Source organism: Miniopterus natalensis, chromosome 1 (assembly GCF_054644295.1).
Source record: "Miniopterus natalensis isolate mMinNat1 chromosome 1, mMinNat1.hap1, whole genome shotgun sequence".
NCBI classification, from domain to species: domain Eukaryota; kingdom Metazoa; phylum Chordata; class Mammalia; order Chiroptera; family Miniopteridae; genus Miniopterus; species Miniopterus natalensis.
This window is the reverse complement of record NC_142081.1, coordinates 189,310,572-189,336,828: the sequence shown is the minus strand read 5'-3', so window position 1 is coordinate 189,336,828 and position 26,257 is coordinate 189,310,572. Positions and strand designations below refer to the sequence as shown.

Sequence of the window (26,257 nt, the reverse complement as noted above, 5' to 3'; positions counted from 1 at the left end):
GGAGGTGTCCCAGCAACCCACCAACGGCGGGCCCACTTCTGCGGCCTCTCCCTTTAACTGCCCTCCCCAGGCACGGCCAGTTCAAAGCCCTTTAACCTTTCCTACATATGCATTTGTGCGGAACTTTTGAAAACCACTAAGAAGATCGGATCGATTTTTCTGTGTATGTATTTGCTGTCATTCACCTACTTCTTCCCTTCCCTTCCCTCTCTCTCTCATTTTCACGTTGATGCCATGGCTGAAAACTGAGTCAGTGCTTTTGCCACTGTTGACATGCTCGTAAAATCAGTGCTTCTGAATGTGGCATTCTCCTGATAATCTAAAACACATTAGTGGGAGCAAGTGTTCCTGTTCTTCATTTATATTTGGTCTTTGGATGATGCCAAGCCTACCCGGCTGGGCCCTGTAACTGTCCTCATCTGCCACGCTGATATTTACTGCTTCCCTATACATCTGTAACAGGTGTGTTTTATTACAGTGACAGACCCACATTCTCCTGGCTCTCTGCAGCTATGACAGCCATTTCACTAGCGTAGCCTGGATTTTATAATAAGATTTAAGGGGATAAAGCAGTTACTAAACACAAAAGGCTAATTATTGTACGTTCTTTCACCCCAACAGACTTTTCTCTTAGTTAAGGAGCAGACAATAAATTAGCTTAACTGCACTGATGATAATGAATCATTACAATTAAGTATAATTCTCCATTAACCTTTCAGAGGTTTTTGTGCCATTGATGGTAAATTTTAAAGAGAGAGAGAAGAAAGAGTGGACTTGGCCACATTAATTATATTAATGAAAAAAAGAATCACACTTCTTAGAAAAAAATTAGTCAAGACGGGGGCAGGGGGCAGGGCGAGGGGCAGCTCAGGATGACAGTCCTCGCGGAGTGTCCGTCACGTGAACCGTCTCTATCAGTCTTAGGAACCTTACTGCACGTCACCTCCGTCCTAAACCGTGAAGCACCGGGGACTCCGAGGGGCTGTAGTGACACGGGCCTTTATTAACCAACGCGCTGTCCTGTCATTATGGGCAAAAGGGCACCGTATGTTTTAGGATGACAGCAAACATTAATGAGTCAAAAAATGAAAGCCGCCCACGCGACCTGCTGCTCGTAATATTTTAGGCTGGCGGAGGCGATTCCCAGAGCTGCCGCGGCCAGGCAGGGCTTCCGGCAGCTCGCGGCTTCCCGTGCGACAGACAAGCAACGGGCCGGCCTCGGCCGCCCGACAGCTCAATCCCCGGCTGGGCGAGCAGCCTGAGACCTCACCTCCTCGGGACAAAACCGAAAGGGCCACTGTCCTGAATCGTCCTGACGCTGATTTAAAATGACTCCAGCAATCCCAATGATTAAAGTCAAGCCACCGTATTTCCATCTGATCTAGTTTCTCCACCAACTCCCAGCAGCATCAGGAATAATACTTGATGAAAAAATGAAAGTACAGCAGCTGAGACCCACACCGCCAGCCACGCAACCACCCACAGGACATGCCAGCCGCTCGAAGACAATTAGGACTTTGGAGCCACTTACAACCCTGACTCATAACAGCCACAGGACGTAGGAATGATCCATATCTATCCCACTTTCCCAAGAAATCACAACAAGATAAGAACCATTAAAATCCACAAACAGGACCTGCCACGGCAAGGAGACCACATCTGCAAACCCAGCAAAGAGTTAAGAATCCAGGGCATGCCTGGCTAGATAGGAAAAATGCCCTCGCAGCTGGCCTGGGCCAAATTATTTTCACTTTAGATGAGTATCGCTGCGCCACAGGAACATCTTATTTAATCAAATCACGTGTGGCTCTCGACCCTCCCCCTTACCCTACGTGCCCCCAGCTACCCAGAGGAAGCACTCGCAGTCCTTTGCCAGATTCATTGTTCGCAGCTCCGAGCCTCCGCGCACTTCAATTCGGTTCCATGTCACCAGAGTCCACAGAAAGTTTCACTTGTTTCCCAAGTTGCCCAAACTTTCCGAGGACACTGCATCGTGCGGAATGCAAACACGCCAGGTCCTCGCACCCCCGCCAGTCACTCCAGACTCCAGAGATGACGATGGAAACGCTTGCTTTTCCCCGGTATGAATTGTAGCCAGCAGAGACTGTGGAATTGATGTATTGCCGTCTATTTTTACACAAGCGGCGAGCAGCTCCACACACACAGTCCTGCATAAACTCTATTCTCTCTCCGGCTTCAGGCAGCTCTCCGAGGTACAGCGAGATTTAACCGTTGGCTTCCCTGCCACCAGCGTGAATGGAAAACCTTGCACCTTACTTTTTTTTTTTTTTTCTATTTGCTGGCCAAATCTTTCAACTGCACGGAGGAGTTTTAAAGGAATCAGCGTCGTTGTTTTGTGTTCTGTAAGAAAAGCGATCTAAAATAGCCCAGCAGGATTATTTGGGATTTTTGAGTTCTCTGTCTGATGAACACAGAGACATGAGGAAAAAAAAAAAAATCCACACTGGAGTCAAAACTGGCTCTATTTGAGAACATCCATTTTAATATTTTTATCTTCATCTTTTTATAAATAGAAATGGCATTTTTCCAACCAGGCCACTAAATACCACTGGAAAGACTTCAGCTCCTGATTCATATCAATATCTTAGAGCATAAATATTGCATATGAGTAGAAACAGAGCCAAAGGCACATGGAAAGAGTTTCCAACTGCAACAGATACGGATGACAGCAGCTAAGCTTTGATTTGCTCATGGCATCCCAGAGCCACCTTAAAATAGCAAACTTATTGGAGTTAAGATAAGATTAAGATTCCTTTCTCAAAGCTCCCGCCCGGGCTACTTTTCTCCCACCTCTCCTCGCCCCAGCCCTTCCCCCCTTACAGGAATAATTGCATCCCGAGGAAACCTTCAGTCCTGGCTGCAGTGCCGAGCCCAGCCCCAGCTCACCTCGATGTCACTCCATACAGAGTCCTGGTTGCACATGTCCCACGCCATCCAGCTCCTGAATGACGCCAGTCAAGCTTTTTCAACTCCAATTCACAGTGACACAGAGCACACACTCATGCAGGCAACCAGCCCCTTACTGAGAGTGAACTGAAGGCACCTGTCTTACTACAGTCCCCAGTCACATGACAAAGCTATTAAAAAGTAGGCTGGGCTGTCACTCACCCAGCCTCCCTTCTCCTGTGCAGCTTGCTGCTCAAACTCGTGACGTCACTCAAAGGCAGCCCTCTGCCTCAGTGAAGTAAGGCTTAAAAAAAAAAAAAAAAGAAAAAAAAACGGAAAGAAGAAAGAAAGAAAGGAAACACTTGGACTTTGGGAGGCTTTGAGCATCCTGCTGCGATGAAAGCCGGGCTTTGAATGCCACAGACTCTAAATGGAGCCCTGGCCATATAATAACGAAAATCCCCTGCAATCTTTTTTTAATTTATTTTCCTTCCAAAACAAGCAAGTGGCAACGCTCCCTGTTTCGAGACAGAGTAACTACATTCTTAGCTCCAATGTGTGCTCCCCGAGGACTAGAATTCTAAGACCTCCAAGTGGACTCCGGCTCGGCTTGGGACGAAAGCAAGAGCTTATCACATGATGCATTTTTTATGAGACATTTTCTAATTGGGAGAAGTGTTTGAAAGCAGAGAATGGGGCATGCATTCTTTTTTTTTTTTTTTTTTTGGCTTGTTTAATCAACAAAACAGTCTGCATTTGTTAAAATATAAACAAACTCCTCCACCCAGAAACTGGCTGTCCCCATGGCAGCAGGGCACACCAGCCCCTGAGGTGTCACTGCAGTTTGATTTGCTCCATATAAGGAGAACAAGCAGCAAAATCCCACCCTTTCGGGGCCCTTCTGAGCATTGCCATTTCTCTCCCAGGCGCCCAGAAAACAAGTGTTAGTAAATACAGCCGGGGCTGCTGCGCCCAGATCAGCTTAGTTTCCGGGCTCTTTTTTTTCAGACGGGCAGCGTTTCCTCTCTGCCTGCCTTAGGGGGCCTTTTGGAATAAACACTGGATTCCAGCCCCGGTGCCCTGGGCTGTACAGTTTGCGTTCGGGATCAAGACTGTCCGTGGAGTGAGGGAAAAATGCCGACGTGCTATTAGCAGAGATACTCATTTCTGGAGCTCTGTAATTTTTTTTCAGCTTCTACCCTGAGACAATGAGGGCTCACGCAGGTGCGACTGTTTTATGATGATACTACATATTGAATACATAACAAACTCAAGGTACCAGACACCGGCGAAGGCACTTTTCCTAACACGCCAGTGCCTGACTTAACCCTTCCAAGTTCCAGGCAAATGTACACACGCATCTATATATTTGTGAATATATATGTTTTTATAACATCTTAAGCCCAGAGTACTTTTAAAATCAGCTCAATTATTTTGCTGATAATAACTTATCTGAAAAAAAAATCCCCAGGTATCTAAAAATAATTTTTAAAGCACTATCAACTTAAACTCCTACTCGTTCGAGGTTAATTTAGTGTACTCTATTGTGCATCTCCTTGTGAAGGAAAAAAGTGGTAATTTGCTCTAACACCTATTTTAAATAGAAAGTTGCTCCAAATATTAAAATGAAAGAAAGAAGCTCCCTCCCCAAAAAAACCCCCCAAAATATCAGGCTGCTTCTTCTTTTAGACCACATATATTATAAGAGATTTGTGTACTCTGAGAACTGCAACAAGTTGCTAGTAAATTCCTGAATAATGTGATGAAATTGACAGTTAGTCATTATTGGACATAAAAAGCTTTGACATTTTCTGTTAGCTGAATACATTTTACTGGCACATTTTCCTTCTTACGAATAGTGGGAAATTATTATAGTTTTAATTTTCTAAATCAAGGAAGACCAGGAAAATACAACCTCGGGAAGGCTTTTATGCATGCAATTAGTAGCATTACTCTGCACTCCCCACAAAGAAACACTAATTTTCTTCGAAATTATATTCTGATTTAATGTAAAACTACAGCAAATTATTAAAATTCAGGGAAAAGGTCATTTGCTCTACCTTCAACACAGTCAACTGTGAAATAATACTGGTCACTTGACCAAGAGGAGTTGATGTTTATTAATTATTATCAGGTGATCCCTGTGTCGTGATATTCTCTGACACTCTCCATTGTGATCATCGAACGCCAGGCATCCATTACATGTTTTTTTAAAATCCCATTCACACCTTTTAGAGAAGTTCTTTACACTGGAACATTTTGTATTATTGTTTTTGATATCTTAACCTGCTCACATTGTGTTGTTGGGGTTTTCTGGTTTGTTTTTTTGCCACCTAATTCCACTTTTCCTTAATCAAATCTGGACATGAAACCAGAGGTCCTTTTTCCTTCACCATCACAAAGAGGGTTAGCAGGAGTCAAAACACTGGAGTGATTTACAAACTACAGCATACTGCATTTTCCCCTCAAATGGCTATTACTGCACCAACCAAAATATAAGTAGATTCTTGGGACAAATTAGAGTACTTTCCACTATTTTTTTAAGTCTAAAAATTAAACTCTAGGGACAGGGATCTTTTAGAGGTCTTATAATTTGCTTAATTAGCTCTTCAGATGAAAATTTCTCTTCTGTCCGGTTTTTTTTTTCTTCTTTTCTCAGGAGAACAGAGTTGTTAGTTGCTCCCCAACCTTGGTCTTTTCTGGCTTCCAGGCAGTTTCTATATTTAATTGTGTGTCTGCCTTGACTGTTCTCTACCTCCCTCCCCGTAACCCTCCTTTCACCCCTTCGTCAGCTCTGCCTCCAAGATTTTCAAACGTTTAGTTTCAATCAACAAGGATCTATTGAAACCTTATTGTGTCCACAGCAAAAAGTATTGCAAGGACTGCCAAGGAGGCATATGACATGAACACAAGGGAGCTCACAATTTTAGGGGGAATGACAGCCCTTAAAAACAGAGAATAATTTGATATGGAAAAACAATGTTCCTTCACTCACTGTCCAGATCCCTCTTCTTCTTAAAACACATCTTTTTTTCAGGAACAATTTCCTTCACTAACCCCTACAATTCACACCCAAATCAACCCCATTTTGTCTCAACCATAGAAAGAGGTGTTTATTAGCATCTGTTGAGTGCTCACAATGTTCCCTATCTACACAGAGCCTAGAATCCCCCCGATGGAATTCCTCCCCTCGATGGTTCAGTTAACATTTCCCAAGGCTCCTACATTGGTAGAGGCAGGAAAATCTATCCTTACAGTTAGTGACAAAACAGAAAATAAACCTTCAAGAGAATAATTTAATTTTATAACAACAACAAAAATCTGACCAAGTATATAAGATTTGGATTTCCTTCCCTACTCCTGCCCGAAATGACAGACCAGACTTGCCCACCCTCTATATTTCAGACAACTGCCCACTTCTAACACTTCAACACAATCAAACTCAAATACCTAGCATTCAAATACCCAAGTTGAACAATAGCAAAAACCAACTGGTTTTGATGTCATTATTGCACATAGGTGACAACACAGAAGTAAAGAGCTATCAGTATGACTATCTTTGCCCATTTTTAATAAGCTTACAATAAACAATAAAATAATAAGTTTAAGCTAAAACTTTTCAAGGAAGAAAAACAGAGAAGAAACAGATACAGCAGAGCTTGCACGCACTGGACATTAAAATCAGTGTCTAATATACCACATCTCCATCAGTTTAGTCCCCAGAACCACCCAGTCAAGATTATTTGTGTACCCATTTTACGGCAGAGAAAATTGAGAGCAAGAGTGTTGATAGCAGTTAAAAGAGCATACCAATTCCTGAAAGCCCTTCTAGGAAGAACTAAAGTTTCATACATAAAAATAATATTCACCCCCCCAATCAAAAGCATAGCCAAGACCCCTGAGGCAACTTTATATAACTGAGACCAACATTCCTTCGAATATTGATTGCCTACAGCATTCTTACAGAAAGGAAAGGGGTCTTCCCAGAATTGCTAAGATTTCCAATGTTAATCGTCACTAACAGGCATTCAACTGCTGGCTTTTAACTGCTAGAGGGGTTAACTGATCCCAACACCCCACCTCAGTTCCTGAGCACAGGCTCTGAGCCTCTGGGACACGTTTGAAGCTGAGGCTATGCAGGGCACCAATGTTGGTAACAAGGTAGGATATTAACAAAAACCTCCAGCCTATGAACACTTTAAAATCAAATCTTACTTTACACAAGAGCACCTTTAGGGAAACAGAGTCAGTGGGCAGCCGTAATGCCTCCTAGCATCCATTTATTTTATTTTATTTTTTCATAAACTGGGGGTGATAGACAACCTCAGTAACCACCTCTCATCTCCAATAAAACCTTCAGCGGACCAGCTGTATTTTAATGTGAATCTCAAAATCTGCCTTTGGCATTTTTCACATTTAAACAAAAAATAATATGAAAATTAATCCGAGTTGCAGTCAATTGGACTAATTTAAACAGAAAGCAAGAAGCATGTCTATTAGGCCCACAGATAAGAGATTAAAAAAAAAAACAAAACCAAGGTAGTTAAAATCAGATTTTGTCTGATGTTTAACTCTGCTGTATTTGTGCATATACATACATTTTCATTTACCTTAATTATTTCAGGTTTTATCAGCTATAATGCAGTGTTATTGATTATTAAGACAAGAAATGTTTAACAGGATTATTTAGCAATGTTTCTTTACTAAAATTGAAAATAAAGCACATCATATTTTATTGAGTTTGGTACTATTTAAAAATTTAAAGTGCTGCTAAACCTCAGAAACATAGCAGTTCACTTACTAACAAAGATATTTTATCTCCCAACTGAAGTTAGTGAGGGCCAGAAAAAAACTGAAGTACAAGGATTATTAAATTTAAAATAATATTTGTTAAGTCAAGCAATTCCCCCTGGTACTTATTTCTCGAGCTTGGGTCCTAATGAGTTTAAGTTGTCTTGATTTTAGGGGGAAAAACTGTATTTTTCAACTAGCCTCAAAATGGAAGACTTAAATAGGTGAAGCTTTTTTATTCTTTTTTCTTTCTCTTATTTTTTTAAATCCCACCAGACAAGGCTTGGAAGAGTTTTGGATATTTTGCTTTTCTTTGTGTTGTAGATTTTTCCAGTGCTTTGATATTTGAATTTCACTCTAGCAGAGCTAATATATAGCCTAAAATGTGATGTAGAAAGAAAATAATTTCCCATCTTGAGAAGCAATTGGCTTGCGGTCTAAGCTAAATTTTGGATGACATGTAAAGTCTTACGTTGTTTGCTAGCCCAAATAGACACAGGGTTTTTAAAGAAGATTCCTTTACCCAGAAGGCCACTTCTAAGACTGACCACAGTCACAGCTCAATCAAAATAGATGTTAAATGCTACTGGTACAATTAAAAATGAATACCCATTTTTCTAGAGGACAAGCAAGTGATATGTATCAAACATGTTTAAAATGGGCATCCGGTGAACCCAGAAATTCTATTTCTAAAAATTCACCTTAAAGAAACAACAAAGGGAGGTGTGCACAGGTTTTTGGTGTGAGGATTGTCAATGTTACATTATTTCCATTACTGAGAACTTGAGAGCAGTGCAAATGTCCAACAGTAATGACCTAGTTAAATACATTAAAAAGCAGTATATTTATTCATAACACATATTCATTGCGTATGTCCAATGATATCATTAAAACTGTTGTAAAATATATAATAGCATGGTGAGAAAACCTTCAAAAATATATTAAAGTTTAAAATGTACTTAAAAAAACTATAATCACAACGAATTTACATGTCAATCTATACACTCAGCAGAACAGGAGAGGAAAGAGGACAAGGAGACTGTGTAACAAGGTTTAATAGTGGCTGATGGCATTATAAGTGCTTTCTACCTTTCTGTGTGTGTGTGTATGTGCCTTTCTGTAAGTTTTAAATTTTCTTGGATTAACTTACACACATCATGTATTTAATAGGAAGCCCTTTCTCTCTACCAGGGCAAGCCTGTCGGCTGCGCCACTCAGGCTCCTGAGCAGCCCTAGGGAAGCCCCCACCTGGCACTTTAGAGCCCCTCTGAGCCCTGAATTACGGGGAGAGGGAAGGTATCAACCACTAGGAGTTTGCCTCAGAGATGGCTCCCAGGTGCCACTCCCATCTAAACTGTATTTCTCAACTTGAAATATTATCAATTCAGTTAGACAGACTTCCCACTCAAAAATGTAGTTATGCTGAGTAGGGTTAGGAGCATTTCAGTTATTTATACAAAAAAGCATCTATTTGCTAGTTGTATTTTTTCCCTTCCCTTCTAGCATCTAATAAAGTTCACAAGTACATGCCAATGGGAAAAAAAACAAACGCTTTAAGAATGTCATGGTTAAATGATTAAGAAAATGTCTCAAGAAGGGATTTTGCCGACAGGGGAAAGGAAGAGCAGCGCGGCCGGAGACGGGGCTCCCACTGGAGGCGCCGGCAAGTGCCCGGGGAAGGAAAACGCGGCCCGAGTTGCACGCCAGGGACTCGCGAGTGAACTTCTGGATTACAGTCTGTTCCTAAATGTGGAGCAACCTATATAACTGCTGTCACAGTGCAGCCCTGCGCTTAGGCAGAAAGCTCGTTCTGGGCCCTCCAAATATCACGGGAAAGGCGACCCCCTCGCCCACGGAAGGCTGGCTAGATGCGCAGGAAGGAAAGGTTCACTATCACGCTCCTGGAGTCAGTGCCCCCGCAGTTCACGGGCCTTTCTTGCAATCAGCTTCCTACGCCTGGGTGATCCTTACTTTGACCATTAAGACTTTTCATGGGAAGAGGGGTAATGCGGCTGGAACCAAGGCCGAGCCCGTGAGATTGGAAGTGATTACATAAGCTCAAGTTTATCTGATAAGTAGAGGGACTTTCTGAGTCTTGATTTAGCCCCAAGTGGAAGGAAAACGATGGTAGAAAGAACATGGGTCCTCATTCAGGTGTGCCACTAGCCCACAAATCAACTTCGGGCAGTTCACTTAATGATTCTGAGCCTCAGTTTCCTCATCTGTCCGTGGAGATGGCCAGATTCAATGATACCTAAGATCCCTGTCAACTCTCAAAGGCAGAGAAGTGTCTCCCTTGACAGAGACAGGCAACGTGGGAAGACCTCTTTGTCCAGGATGAATCCAAAGGTTTCATCGTACAAAAGGCCCTGGAAATCGGGGAGGACTTCCAGGAAAGGTCACCGGTGCTCACCTCTGCTGAAAGGACACAGCCTCGTCAGTGTCCATGAACTATGTATATTCAACTTGCTAACCATTCCAGGAAAAGATCGCAAGAGAGCTCACAAAACATAATAGAATATATCACAAATTTTATGTCAGACTTTCCACTACACAAACTGGCGTGAGAAAACCAACTTTTACAGACCTAGGTTTCTTACAAATCCCAGGTAGCTGCCCCAGAGAAGCAGCAAGCTTTCCTCTTGTTCATTCATTTTATTAAGCAGCGCAAGTCATGAGTGAGGCCAACCTCTGCTTGCACAACACGGGTGAAAAGCACACACTGATGTGGAAGTGACTATTTCCTATGCCTGCACATGGATGCAACTTAACATACTCACATGTGACTTGGTTCTACAACAGGAAAGGAACATTACCCACAGGGAGAAGGTTTAGAAAGGAGGATGGGTCCTAAATTCAGGGTTCTGTAAATAGCAATGAGGTCTGCCGCATCTAGGGAAATAAGAGCTTAGAGTAACTCCTTTGTCTCCTACTACCACAACATTCCCTCTACTCCCTTAAATATAAAGTTCTTTATATTTGGTAAAAGGAGACATTGCTTCATTTTTAATTTGAGGGGAACCATCTGAGTTATTACCGTAGGGTGTGGAGGGAGGAGAGAGGTCGTATGCCTAAAACATGTTCTCATGGCATCATCAGCAACTGTATTAAGCCAAGGCCGTATCACAGGATAGACAGTTGATGTATCACTGGGAGTTAGAGTTTTCCTATTCAGCTGTTTTCTTTGTACATAATCTCTATTTAGCAGGAGGTAGAGCTGTGCCTCAGAGCCATCTTTGCAGACTTTCCTTTAGGGCTGAATGAAGAGCCACAGGGACCTAAATTTCCTAACAGACAATTTGGAGAGGGAACAATGGGGGAAGCAAAATAAGACCAGGGAAATGATAAACCCCCGTAAGGACAAAGCCTTGATAAACCGCCAGCGGTAACTCCTACAATGCTGGATGTTCAAGCAGTAGTCACTAGCACAGTTAACTTCACTTTTTCCTGCAACCAAGGGAAGAAGCAACAGGAAATCTAACATAAGAAAACTTGATGTCTGTGCTGGTAGAACAATCTCCAAAAGGCAGCTCAAGTTCTGTTATTCTTCAATGACCCCAAGTTGTACATTGGCCCAAGCAGATGATCACAACGAATTCTTTTCCTCCCTCTTTTTAAAGCAAAAATCTCTGTCAGCTCCTGAGGTGTAAGTTTCTACCATCTATCTTAGTAAATCCATTTCCACGTAGGGCACCTAAAAATAGGCCACACCTAACCTTTCGCACAGCCATACAAAGCTAAGTGGGAATCCAACTCAGCGCTCTCTTGTGGGTATTTTCAGACGGTGCCCTGTTTGTCTTCTCTATTACATTACCCTCTGCTGAATATTGCACAAAAACACAGGCTGAGAGTGGTCTGTTAGATGTTTCTTGCACTGCAGCCACTAAGATACCATATTTGAGATTTGTTATTTTGTTTTAGACTGAATCAAATGAAACTCTAGCTAATAATGTTCTGGGTGGAGGAATCAATGTAAATAATAATTAATATTCAATAAACCTATTAATTCCACTTAGAGTATTTTGGTTGCAGAGGCTTTATACTTTAAAAGCATAGTCAAATATATCAATGAAAATGAATGGACTTCTAGTGTATGTCAACATGTGAAATAATCTCACCAATAATGTGAAGTGAAAGAAGCCAGACACACCAGCAGAAATTCACACTGTATTATTCTATTATTCTGTTCTTTACCTAAATAAGTACAGAAGCAGATATACCTAATTTATGCACCTGGAAATCAGGATAGAGGTCGGCTTCGGTGGTGGCTGACAGCTGGGGACATGGTCTGGAGAAAGGGGTTCCAGATAGTTTTGGTTTATTTCTTACTGTCAGTGCTTTTTACATGGGTATGATCAGTAAGTGAAAATTCATAGAGCTAAACCCTTATAATATATAAGGATTTATATATTAATATATATATATTTTTCAGTACTCGTATTATATTTAAATCAAAACTCTAAAATGCATAGAGATGAGAAAGGAGTCTTCCCCATATTATAAAATGTTGAAGTTTTCTAATTTTCAGTTAAAAAAAAAATTCTTAATGTCCAGTGTCCAGGTTATCTTCTTAAAGAAGTCATTAAACCACATAGACGGACAGCAGTGAGAAGGAGTCAAAGGACACGAGGGCCAGGCTTGTTTGTTTGACCTTGGACCAAGCCACTTCAGCTTTCTAGATCTATTTTCTCTTCTGTGAAAGACGGGATAGGATTAGGTGTTCTCTGAATGTAGTTCTTAAATGAAAGAAATGAAGAAAACTTCCAACTCTCCAACTTTAGTACTTGGCCCTTTGTTGAATATTCATTATCGAAGGGTGTCAGTGACCTGGTTTGAAAACGTGATCCCCTTCTCTGAGACAGGGCCTTTGGGGTCTGTGAGTGAACATCTGCCACTTAGGCCTCTCTGTGTGATCCAAAGCAAGTTACCTCAACTATCTGAACCTCAAATTCTTCATCTGTGAAAATGGCAATATAAATACCTACCTTACATGGTTGATATTAGGGTTAAATGAGATATATCTGAGCCCAGTGTTGGCATATATTAAGTAAGTACTCAATAATGATACCTGTATTCACACACACACACACACACACACACACACACACACACACAACTTAAAACTCAATTTATCACCAAGGAATGTTAGAGTAAATGCATAAGTTGCCTGGCTTCTTTATCTAAAACCAAAAAAAAAAGCATAGCAGACTTTCCTTTGAAGTCTTACATTAAGCTATGAGTGCACACACAGAATCATCACCTAAGCTGCCAGATGCCACATGTCTATTGGTTTCTCACATAACCTGAAGAAAAGTAAATCCAGCCATGTACCAGTCCTGACCTGGCCCCCCCTCCAAAGGGACCAGAGCAGCGAGTGCAGAAAACAGTGCTCGGTTCCACTATGCTGGCCACAAAAGTTATTGGAGCCAAAGGTCTTTCAAGAGTTTCTCCGGTAAGAAACAGGAGGTCTATATGGTGCATGAAAACTGACAAGATACCTTGAGTTTGCAAATGCAAGGAGAACCACAAAATGTCAAATCGTGTTTCAAAATGATAACGTCTATAGGGAAGAATGGAAAATAAAGCCACAGGAGCAAAACAGTTCAATATGAAGCCAATGTGGCCGCCAGCGTGGCCTGTCAGGTAAACTGCCCCAGTAATCACACTCTTCTCGCAAACGTGATTAATCATACAATCACTTTATAAACTGACAAAAACGACATAAAAGATGTGTTATATTTTCTCTTAGATATTTAAGAACCTTTTTGCAAGTGATTTTTCTGTGTAATGAAATGCTGACAAGTCCGCATACAAGTTGAAAACTGTGCTGTCCAGTCGGGCGGCCCTTACCCATCTGTGACAACTGAGCACTTGAAATGTGTCCAGTCAAAATTGAGATGTGCTATGAATGTGAAATATAAGTGGGACTTCAAAGCCTTAGCATGAAAAATCAAATTCAATTATCGAATTAATAATTTATATTTATTACATGTTGATATAATATTTTGGACACATTGGGAAAAATAAATATATTATTCAAATTAAATTTACCTCTTCTAAATGTGGCTACCAGAAAATTTAAATTACTTAGGTGATATGCATAATCAGCCAACTTGACAGTTCTAGTTTAAAGCTTTGCACTTCCCTTCAAGTAAGTGATATCATACATGGAAATAAAAATTAAATTATAAATCAGGGAATTTCAGAATAAATGGGTATCAGAGCAGAGCCTGAGCAACGCACAACTCTAGGGGGCACCCCTTTCCTCCCAGTCCGTGAAAAGCAATCCCTGGAAGCTCTGCCATGTTCAGCTTGCACAGCCCTGTATTAAAAGCTGTATAACCCATCCTCCCTACATAATCAGGAATCCCTTCTAGAACATCCCCGAGGCAACCCCATACATCTTTTCAACACCTTCCACACTTCCCCAAACATATACATAGTAATGAGATGCAAATTTATAAAGTGAGGTCTACCCAGTACTCCAGATTAAGAGGGTAGAAAATAGAGCTGATCCCATCATAAAACCCTGATGGAATGCAGGAGAAGGCCAGAGCAGCGGCGAGCATGCCGAGTCTGAGATATATACGGGGATGCAATGTTCTCAGGGAGGCTGTTTTCTTCCTGGAGACTGGAGGCATTTTTCAGAGGGTAACATTCACTTTAATTACAAAATGCACCCGCCTCTCTCTTCCAAAGGAGAAAAGCCTGTTGTTGCATCTATAATGTAGCTTTAGTTTTTGATGCCAAAAATGATTCAGTAAACACAGTTATGTTATGGTATACTATTTCTTGTTCAGCGCTCGAATTAATCTCAAGGCGGTGCTGGCATTAATTCAATTTGATGCCTGTACTTAGGATTTCACATAGGTGCCTTTATCCAATTCTTTCTCGCAACTAATAAAATCTTAATTCATGGTAATATATTTATTTCTAGTTCAGTTCATGTTAAGGATGCAGTACTTTATAGAAAACTAATTAATATCAATCATACATTATAATACTTTTAATGGTTCAGAGGAAAATCCTACACTGGGGGAAAAGATTAGATGAACCAGGGGGTCTTAGCCCATCCTATTTACTCTACTTTTAGGATTTGAAAAAAAGACACCAAACACCACTACAATTACTAATTTAATTGCAGGTGTGCATCATGGGATGGCTGGGAATTAAGAAGCTTGGTTCTGATCCCTAATAGGACATTGATTTGATGTGGCCCAAGAATGTAATTTACACTCCCAGAAACCCTGTTTTCCACCTATTTTGTCTAATAACCATATAATTTGCAAGTTGGTAAAGAAATTCAAATTCAGATGCAAGACGCTATTAAAATAAAGAACAACTTCACTAAGAGCAAGCTTTCTGCAACTGTTGATAACAATTCTATTATTTGTTTCATTTGGTTTTTAGTGGGTTTTTTATATTTATTTTTAAATTATAGTTGACATACAATAGTATACTAGTTTCCGGTACACAGGTTAGACATTTATATACCATACTAAGTGATCACCACAGTATGTTTAGTACCCATCTGTCACTGTGCATAGTTATTGAGATAGCGACTATATTTCCTGTGCTGTGAACTACTTCTCTGTGACTTATTTTATAACTGGCAGTTGGTCCTTCTTAATCCCCTTCACCTTTTTCACCCATCTATTTTTATTTAATATTTGCGTAATGTTGATAGCATCATATTTCCTGGGGCTGAACATATAGTCAGCAAGATAGTTCAAGCATGAGTCCTTTGACTATGACATAAACAGTGCCCCCTGGAGGTGTGCAATGCAGTCGCCTCACCTTTCCTCAAAGAATTGTTTCAAAGACCTAATTCTCAGCTAGGCACAAATAACTGGAGCAGTGGATTATACAACTCCTTGAAAATCTTAAAATAATAATAATAATAAAATAATAATAATAACAATAATGTGATATGTCCCTTGAAATGCAGGGTCATAATATCCGTTTTTCCCAACTTGGCATTAGGCATTTCATTCACTCTATAACAATTTCTCCACACTGACATGCTACAGGGGGAAAAAAGACAGGCACATACTCTTTTTATAAAGCTTTCAAATCTGACATGTATTTTTTCAAATCCTGATCATAAGAAATAAAACAAAAGCCAGAGCAGCAGCAGCATCCCGGCTTCTAGGTGCAGAGGTAATGCCTCAGTACTCACTTTCAAAACCGGCTCCATAGATGAGAACCCCCAGGGCCCGGGCCATTCACTTTCATGCAGTGCAAACACTTGTATGCAAGTTGAGGGAATACTCACGCTGGGGGCTTACACACGCCACTTTTTAATTCACAAGGGCACTGTGACGTGGGAGGGCACCTGGAAGTCACTGCTCAATGAACTGCACAATAGGGCTCAAATCTGAAACCCGATCTCAGCCAGGTATGGACGTAAGAGCAAATACATACAGTATCATGTGCCCTCCAACAGCCCTGTGTCTCGAGGGAGCTTTCTGACATCAGCAGTTGAGACAGGTGGTTCCCTTTCCAACTGTGGAAAATAAAACCCTATCGCAGAGGCAGTAAGTAAATATAGCTGTACTGTAATTTTTCCTTGGTGCGCTCTCCCTGTGATTGCTGTCCTGTGATGATACTTTATCCGGCGAGCCCTTTCAGGGCATCCTTCCAAGCTAATCACTGACGAAACATTTGCAAACTGGCTGAAACTGCATTAAAGATACAGGTAGAAACTCTGTTAGCCGCCCCAGTTGGTAGAACTGGGGTTTTCCTCCTCTCCTTTCCTCAGAATAGGTTGTCAAGTGGCTGCTGAAACCTCTGCTGGAATATGTCACCCTTTGTCCCCTGTTCCTAATACATCCCAACAAAATGACAGACGGGAGTCAGACCATCTTAAAATCACATGCACAGAGCGGGTCAATACCAATCCGATCCAGTTTGAGTCTGAGAACTGAAATCAGCTGAGCTGGACTAAGCCCTTTGTGGCCACAACTATTTGCTTTTGCATTTAAGAATCACTAGCAGGCAGGCGCCCAGTAACGTGTGTATAAAATTACTTAATTCAACTTGCATTTCCCTTTCTGAACATGGATACTTTTACACTCTGACAGCCACTGGCTCCTAAAGCCCTCTCCTTTCTGTTGTATCTCCTTAGAAACACAAATCTTGTTCCCTGGCAGCGGCGGCCCTCCGCGCTGTACCACATGCCCAAACTAGTCCTCCCTTGCAGCTTAAATTCACAGTAAGTGGCATGAAAGGAGGTCAGCCCTTCTCAGAAAACACTCGGAGTTCTTTTTGACTTCAGAGTCTATTTTGGAAAGCCGCACTCCCTGCTCCATAAAGAGCGGCTTCCCATTTTGAAATTCCGGCTGTAGCTGCTGACAACTTTATGGAATGGTCCTGGAAGGGGCAAGCGCGGGGTGGCGAGCACAGTGCCAGCTCTTGGTCACAATTCGCTTCGAGAATTTGGGGAAAGTCCGTGAGTGAAGGAAGTTAGTAAATACCATCCCCTCTCCACCCGCCACCCCTCAAATAACCCTTTCACGTGGGAGGCGCCTATGGCATGCATACATGTTAGAGCTTTTCTTTCCTGAGATGTTCATTGAATGCTTAACTCAATAATGCCATCTTAATCCTGACAGTTTCCATGGTAACCACCACTGTAATAAACAAGGCTGAAGAATGGGAAATAAAGCAGGGTATTCCTATTCCCCCCTATGCTCCCTCAACTTTCAAAAGCAGTGTCTTCCCTTCGTCTTTGAAGTTCATAGTTCATAGTTCTTTGAGCTGGAGTGAAAGTAACAGCCATGAAGAAACGATAGCCAACCTTGGGTGGACATGTGCTGTGCGACAAGCACTGTGCTGAGTAGTGACGTGGATTATCTCACTTAATTCTTACACAGACAGTGAGAGCAAGCACTAGTATTATGTCGATTCTGAGGATAAGCTTGCTGAAGCTTAGAGAGGTTGAATAACTTTTCTAAAGACAAAAATCTGGTACGTGCGAGACCTGGGACTTGAAGTCAGGGCTGTCTGACTCCAGACATTTTTCCCTTCGTGAGCAGGCTGTGCAGGAAAAAAAATCACATTTCTGTTTGTTTCCAACAGTTACATAGCTTAGGTATTTAGGGGTCTCTCTGCAAGTCAGAAGGCAAACACAGGTTCACGTTTGGAAGAAAAATAAAAACAGTACACACGTCTAGCGAAAATCGCCAGGGAAGTTGAGAAAAGGCAGAACTCAACAGGAACACGGCCAACACGTGGCACCCCACTGTGGTCCAAAAAAGCCATACAAGTGTCTCTACGTGTGGTCTGGCATCCCACTGAGAAGAATGCATCTTCCTCTGTGGATCATCCTCTGAAGTTAACTTGGGGTGTCCGATTCAGATCACTGAGAGCACCAACGAAGGAGAAGGAGCACTTACTATATTGTCACCTTTCTCCCTAAGTGAAACTTGAAGATGGCAATTGCAAATAAAGACCATAGTAAACACATCTCAATGATACACGGCAGGGGGTCCATGGGGGGGGGGTATCTGTAATACTTTCAACCACAAAGGTAAATCACATAGCAAACCATATTACAAGAATGTCTTCCACACCACCAATGTGTTTCCATGCAAATCTATATCATAAAGTCCATTCAATGTGTTCACCTCACTCTAGGATAAAACTCAGCAAATAGATTTTTATCCTTGACTGTTAACCGTGATAATTGAATCAACTTCCTGTATATATCATAGCCTCTGCTTGCAAGTGTGGTCAGATAGGAGAAAGTCACATGAGTTAGAGCCATTCAAACTCATTATAGTACCTGTCTTCAGAAAAGGAAGCTAAATTATATGGTTTTCTAATCCCTGATTTAGAAAATATAAACAAAACAAAGTCCATTGAACATATTTCAAAAAAAAAAATGTAGTCTTGGAGAGCATTCTGGCTCTTGTTTTGAAACAGTTATAACTAAGGCCCTAAGTACCTGGGTGGTCTGGCAAACTGGACAGCTGCCTTTCAGTGGAGCAGGTTCCAAAATAAAGAATACAAAGCCAGAATAGGTGCCCCCTCTGATACCCCCAAACCTCTGGGAACCAAGAAGAACGAAGACAAACTGGAATGTTCTACGGCCATTTGGGGAAGTCAGCATTGATAATTCTGATATCCCCATGGCCACCATCACTATCACACCTTAAAAAAATCCAAACCACACGAATTATAACTCAGTAGGAATGAAAGTTGCATACGTGCTATTATGTAATATTTTGAGGTCTAATCTGAAGGTAGTGATTTAAAACAACAACAACTCACTTCCTCAAAGAGCATTAGGCCAGGCCCACTTTCATGATCCCTTTCTAGGTATGCAAATAATGCTGCTAGGAACAAACACTTCAAAGCAGAATCAGAACTCAAATGAATGTGGGATACGCTGGCTGTGAAGGCCACGCACCCAGCAAAGAGTTCCAGGGATGTGAACATGAATGTGAAGTCACTTCAGTACACTCCACCTCAATACCACAGTATCTCAATACCACCACTTAATTTCTCTGAATCTTCATTGTTCCATCTAGAAAATGGGGATAATACCTACCTCCACAGGCTTATCATGGGGACTCAACAGGCTGAGCTGCAGGGACATAGGGAAGGGACCTGCAGAGTGCCTGGTAGACAGTGGGCGTTACATGAATGCCTGTTTCCTTCATTGGTCAAGTATCTCAGCTCCAACTATTTCTCTGTCCTCTCAACCTTTCCTCTCCTTCTTTTCTTAGAGTATTTTTAAATAAAATACATGCATAAGATTTCTGTGCCTCTTATCCCATGGAGTGGAGGCTGACATTCATGAATCTACGAACATGTGTGGGAACCAGGGCTCATGTGTCCCCCCCTGCGGGTGCTTTGCCCACATGTTGAGCGGGAAGGACAGCCTCTCTGTTTGGAGCATAAAATGAGCTTCAGTGGAATGTGTAGGACAGGCATTTTATTTTTATTGATTTTAATTAATTAATTAATTAATTTATATTGAATTTATTGGTTCATAAAATTACGTAGGTTTCAAGTGTACAGTTCTATATTACATCCCCTGTATATTGTATTGTGTTCACCATCCAAATCGTCTCCTTCTATCACTATTTATTCCACCTTTACTCTCTTCTACCTCCCCATCTCCCTTTCCCTCCGATAATCACCATGCTGTTACTTGTTCATTAGGCCCACGTAGAAGTGAAATCATATTAAAGATCAAAGATTTGTGTGAAAAAGTCTTGAAAACTTTAAAATGAAAAAAAATTGACATTTGGATTTACTGCCAATGCTTAGTCATCGCAAGTGTGGGCAAATGTATGAGGGAAAATACAGTGCAAATTGCCACCAAACATCACTTTCTTTAAAAGAATTAGTAACAAAAAATGTGTACATTTTCCAACTTTAAGTACCTCTTCAGGTTTTTAAAGGCAAAATGATTGAAGACTAAATATAAAAAAAATCAAAACTCTGAAAACTCAAAAATAGGTGAAGTGCAGCAATTTCCCACTCAGAGAAAAAAACAAAGGAAAACCTGAAAGTTAGATTACTTTTATGCACCAAAGCTTTCTTTCAGTATTAGCAGCCTAAAACTACCCTAGAAATGCCCAGAGTTTAAAATAAGTAAAACATAAGTGGTGCTGGGAAAATTGGATACATGTAAAAAAAAAAAAAAAAGAAACCAGACCACTGTCTTACACCATACATAAGAATAAACTCAAAATGGATTAAAGACTTAAATGTTAGACTTGAAGCCATAAAAATCCTAGAAGAAAACATAGGCAGTAAAATCTCGGACATTTCTCATAGCAATATTTTTTCTGATATATCTCCTTGGGCAAGGGAAACAAAAGAAAAAATAAACAAATGGAACTACATCAAACTAAAAAGTTTTTGCTCAGCAAAAAAACCATCAATAAAATGAAAAGACAACCTACTGAATGAGAGAACATATTCACTGATATTTTTGATAAGGGCTTAATATCCAAAATTTATAAGGAACTTATAAAACTGAACTTCAAACAAACAAACAAACAAAACAATCCAATTTAAAAAATGGGCAAAGGACCTGAATAGACACATCTCCAAAAAGGACATACAGATGGCAAAGAGACACATGAAAAAACGCTCGAAGTCACTAATCATCAGGAGATGCAAATTAGAACCATAGTGACATATCACCTCGCACCTGTCAGAATGGCTCCATCAACAAATCAACAAACAAGTGTTGGCGAGGGTGTGGAGAAAGGGAACTCTTGGGCACTGTGCTGGTGGGAATGCAGACTGGGGCAGCCACTGTAGAAAGCAGTATGGGGTTACCTCAAACAAATAAATGGAACTATGACCCAGTGATTCTGCTTCTGAGACTTTACCCCAAGAAACCTGAAACACTAATTCAAAAGAATACATGCACCTCTATGTTCATTGCAGTGTTATTTACGACAGCCAAGGTTTGGAACAACTCAAGTGTCCATCAGTAGATGAGTAGATGATCAGTAGCTACCAGCATTTGAAAGGAGAACAGGAAACAGCAAAGAAAACAGCATACTGCTTAGAAAATTATCCACAAAGAATCCATCTCTTAATTCACGTCTCCATTCATTATTTATAGCCTCAGGCAGTAACCTTAGACTTGTCAAAGTGTGTGGAACGGACTTCCTTCCCTACATGAGCTCTCTGTGAATAATTACCATTCACAGTCTTCCTACCTTGGGGAGGTAGATAAAGTCTATTCTAAAAATTAAAACGAAAACTAAAAATCCTTGCTAAGAGACTCTACTGGAGTCAGAGAGCAACCTTAGCTCCATGATGCCATGGCACAGAAAAAGACACACACCACAAGTCTCCCTCCACCTAGCCACATATATGGGAACACGTGTACCTACCTGCAAATATGTAGAACATAAAAGGGGAAAGAGCCAGCTGGTCCGAGTCAGTAAATCACTAAGAATCTACTAGCCTCCAAAAGATGGCCCAGCAACGTGCCCGGTGCTTACCTTGTGGAAGATTTTATACCTCTCTGCCCTGAATGTGCTCACCATCTAAAAGCGAGGGGAAAGTCAGGCTCACAATCTACATGTCCCACATGAACACAACAGCAAGTGCTCAGGGAGAGGTAGGGATCAGGTCCGGGCTTGAAAATAGATCTACTTAACCTTGTAAAGCCTAGAAAGAGTATGACAGCCAGGCCATATATAGACATTTAGTGTCCACTGTCCCGTATGTAATTCACAATAAAAATTAGACTTATTTCTAAATTACGTATGTGTCTAGAAGCCCAATAGAGTTCTAATCATTGCCATAAATGATTACATTAAGGGATCAAATAGAATAGTCTTTCAAAGGAAAATTTTGGTGCCCCTGCTTGGGTGCCTTGCATTGCTGGGCACCCTACTCTCTAGTTTAGTGTAGTATTGGGTAATCCAGTGTGGGTGCCAACATACAAATAAAGGAAAACAGATGTGTTCTGCTAGGACCTATCCATCCATTCACAGGTCCTTCAATAAAAGTTCTGGAATCCAGAATAAAGGCTTGTAAGAGGCATACTTGGCTGAAAAAGAGCATGTGGATTTCTCTAGTTTAGGGGGTGCCTGCTGGGATCCAAGAAAGATAAGAGGCAGGAGGAGGGAGGAAAATGAAGGAGAGACAGCCTCCCCTTTGAAATAAGACCGAAGTGGGGGCAGAGCCAGGCTCTCACACTTCCTAACTCTTTGAAATGGGTGAAGATGCTTATCTCCCAGGGTCCCTATAAAATAGAGATGACACCACTGTCCTCATGGAAAAGAAAGGATCAGATCCCTAGCTTGCTAAATGTTAGTTCTCCTCAATACTAAAAAAAGTCCTGGTGACAACTGGTGAATCATGCAAGGTCCAGTGTTAGCTGCTCAGGGAAATACAAAGAAATATAAAAGGAAGTGAGAACCCAGGCTTGGCTCTCAGCCAGGCAGTGGAATGCAGCTGCTCATGTGATCTTATTGAAAACCCGTCTTTAACCCACATGAGTCCAATAAGTCACTGTAAGCCACGAGATACAAAATCAAGATTGGTTTAAACTGGATAAGTGACTTTTTAAATGTAAAATCAAATGTATAATGCCTGCCATGTACCCACTACTATTCTAAGTGCTTTATACATATTATCTTAATAATATGGGAACTATGGGTATCACCCACCTTTTCCAGATGGAGAAATATACACAGAAAGTTACTTAACCGAGCTACCCATCTAATACATGGTAATGTTGAGACTTGAACCTGGCCAGCCTGGTTCCCTTCCACTAAACTGCCTGCCTCTACCACCTGCCACAATTTTAAGTCTTTATGAATTAAAGTTGTGGAGGCACTGAAGCTACCCAGTTGAGAGCGGCCTGGCTCCTGGTCTCAGGGGATCCACTGGCTAACAGGAGAATGGGATCTCTGAATCTGGAGCCACAGAGGAACCAGCAGGACACTGAGTGAGGCACGGAGAACAGGCACACCCAGGCCGCCTGGAAGAGAGTGAGGGGGGACCAGGCATCGTCAACACAGAACCTCTCCCCCATTTCCCCCGCTTTGAAACCGTTCCGTGTGTGCCCAGCACAACGTGGGGCACACTCAGTAGAGATACCTGACTTTGTCATCTTTGGGTTAATCACAATGACATTTCCCACTGATCTCAGTCACAAACATAAATGAAACGCAATCCATCTTCTCAAGCAATTCTCAATCTTGTGGGACAGAGACATGGGCTCAGCTCCAGCATGAGTTCACGTGATATGTGAAGATGATCTGAAATCTTGAGATGACAGACGTGATATACAATTAGAGTCCTGATACGATCACACAGCAGGTCCTGATAGCTACCTGATGATCCTCCTAATGGGCCACCAGCATGACAGTGTCTGCTGTTGACTATTGATAAACTGATAGGTGACCGCGCACTTAACCAAGAAACACATGCGACACTGTAAGTAGTTAATAACTTTCCAATGGGACAAAATATCAACAGTGTCCAGCATTAGCAAGAGAAATGATGATTTGTGAATGTGAATTTCAGGAACAAATATATACTAAAATGCATATTGGTGGCTTTTAAAAGGCAGTTCAGGAGCTGTGTGTCCCCAAATGTAACCAACTGCAAACTGAATGATCACAAACCAGAAAGGAAGTACATAGAAGTCATTAGTATTAGTTTGAAAATACACCCAGTATGAGAAACTAGTATTTTAAGTAGGAAAATGTCTCAGAAAAGGTTTGAAGTTTGGGGCAGGGGGGAGAGAAAGAATTACAGAAGAAGAGATGTCATTTTCTTTTTTTAAATTCTCACCCGAGGATATGTTTCTGTTGATTTTTACAGAGAAAGGAAGGGAGACAGAAAAGAGAAACATCAATAGGTTGCCTCTCATACACGCCCTGACCAGGGATCAAACCTGCAACCTAGGTATGTGTCCTGACCAGGAATCGAACCCACAGCCTTTTGGTATAGGGACGGTGCTCCAGCCAACTGAGCCACCCAACCGGGGAAAAGTGGATGGCATTTTCAAAAGCAGAGTCTCAGTTGCATTTGCTTTGCTTGGCCAGGCTGAGGGGTGTAATGGCACAGATCAGGGCCTCACACCCTTGGCATGACCTTGGCTCTTGGCCATGTGGCCTAAGTAAAGGTGCGAAGGCTCTCTATGCTTATTTCACTTATCTGTAAAACAGGGCTCCGTGTGCCTGCTTCTTAGGGTTTTATGAGGATTCTCTAAGGATCATTAAATACAATGTGTCTGATTGTTTATGTGTACACTTGACTGGGTTATGGTGGCCAGTGGTTTGTTCTATCATTAATATAAGTGTCCCTGTGAAGGTCTTTTGTAGCTGTAACTAAGATGTACAATCAGTTGATTTTAAGTAAAGCCTATGGCTCTCCATAATGTAGGTGGGCTTCATCCAATCAGTTGAAGGCCATAAAACCAAACACTGAGGTTACCCTAAGAAGAAAGAATTCTGCCTCAAGACTATAACCTGGAAGTCTTGCCTGAGTTTCTAGCTTGCTGGCATGATAGATTAGAGAGAGTGATAGAGATGAGATAGAGAGAGAGAGAGACAGAGAGAGAGAGAGATGGAGATAGAGACAGAGATACAGAATAGTTAAGTATTGATCTAGATATTTTGTTCCTCTGTTTCCCTGGAGAACGTTAACAAATAAAACATTTTCAATGTATTGAATGCCTGCTATGTGCTACCAGTGCTCCAAGCATTATAAGAACTTTAATTCTTACATTCATTCATTCTCTCTCTCTTCTCTCTCTCTGTCTCTCCCTCTCTCCCTCCCCTTCCCTTCCCTTTCTCCCTTCCTCCCCATGTAATAATAAACGTATAGAATGTAGGCCCCTTTTCAGTAGTAGATGGGCTGTCCAAAAGCCCAGGAATGAAATTTTTAATGATTTCAAAAGCAAATTTGGGACTCTCAGAAGAGAGGAAATACAAATAAAATAAGAACATAATCTAAAATGGCAACTGAACAACTTAATACAGAAAATGTGTTGAAAACACATGAATGCTAGGATCCCATAGCTATGTAAAGGAAGCAGAAATTTTTTTCCTACTACTTCGTATCAACCCAAATTATTTTACTTCTGAGCTAACAGCATCATGGATGAGGCACGTATCCGTCCACCCATCTCTGTATCCACCCATTCATAAAACAGGCATTGAGCGCTGCTGCATGCCACAGGCTGTGCTAGCCCTAGGACTGCGAAGATAAAGACAGAAGCCTTCCCTTTGGAGCACCATAGGCTGGTAAGTGAGCAGAGGAATAAACTAGGATAATTCTATTAGTGATAATGCTGGAGGAGAGCAATGCAGGAGGTGCTAGGGAAGGCAGCTCAGAGAGTGGACAACTAACCTCTTCTGGAAGGGACTCATTAATTCACTCAAGCATTAATTTCTTAAATGAATCTTTGTTAAGGGGAGCTGTGTGCCAAGCACTATGCGATGTCCTGGGGATATTCAGTATAATAAACAGTATTAATGATAGCTAAATTTTATTGAATGCTTGCTACATTTCAGGCATTGTTCAAAGCCTCTACATTTATTTACTGATTCTCTCCATGCCACCAGGAATCTGGTATGTATTTTCCATTCCCATTCCTATAAGATAATCATATAGGCATCAATTCACCTACTCTTCAAAGAGTCATTGTCACCTACCATCTAAAAGGCACACTACGCTGTGAGGCACCAATTTGATTAGCACAATCTCTGTCCTTAAATCTTGAGGAAGAGGCAGACATACCCACAAATAACTACAACTTCAGGCTCTGTGACACCTAGAGTCTTGCAAAGAACTTGTTGTAAGCATAAGTAAGACATCTCCACAGCTTCCAGAAAACATGAGAATATGATTTTGAATATAAACAACAGAAATGTGTTGAGAGTGTTCTTCCCTATCCTTACACATGGAAAATAAACAAAGAAAAATATTGTTAACAAGTGTGAGAGATAGATCTTACAAATTACATTTAAAAAACAAAACCCTTTTTTGTGACTAAGGGCTATCCACCATGTTAACAGCAGGTCAGTACCTGGGATGTCAGTCAACACCAGTGCTTTCA

At 41.3% G+C, this 26,257-nt stretch overlaps 1 protein-coding gene across 2 annotated transcripts in view; it reads right to left on the bottom strand.

The window, feature by feature from the left end:
• PPARGC1A (PPARG coactivator 1 alpha) overlaps window positions 1–26,257 on the bottom strand; it is a 280,818-nt gene that overhangs the window by 88,784 nt on the left and 165,777 nt on the right. Inside the window, exon 1 of one of the 2 annotated variants that reach the window (XM_016218252.2) lies at window positions 2,908–3,004. The exons of the other annotated variant lie outside the window; for it this stretch is intronic. Coding sequence (XP_016073738.1) covers window positions 2,908–2,955 — 48 coding nt within the window. The 5' untranslated portion in view covers window positions 2,956–3,004. Of the gene's footprint in view, window positions 1–2,907; window positions 3,005–26,257 lie in introns of those variants that run through there. 2 annotated transcript variants of the gene reach the window in all.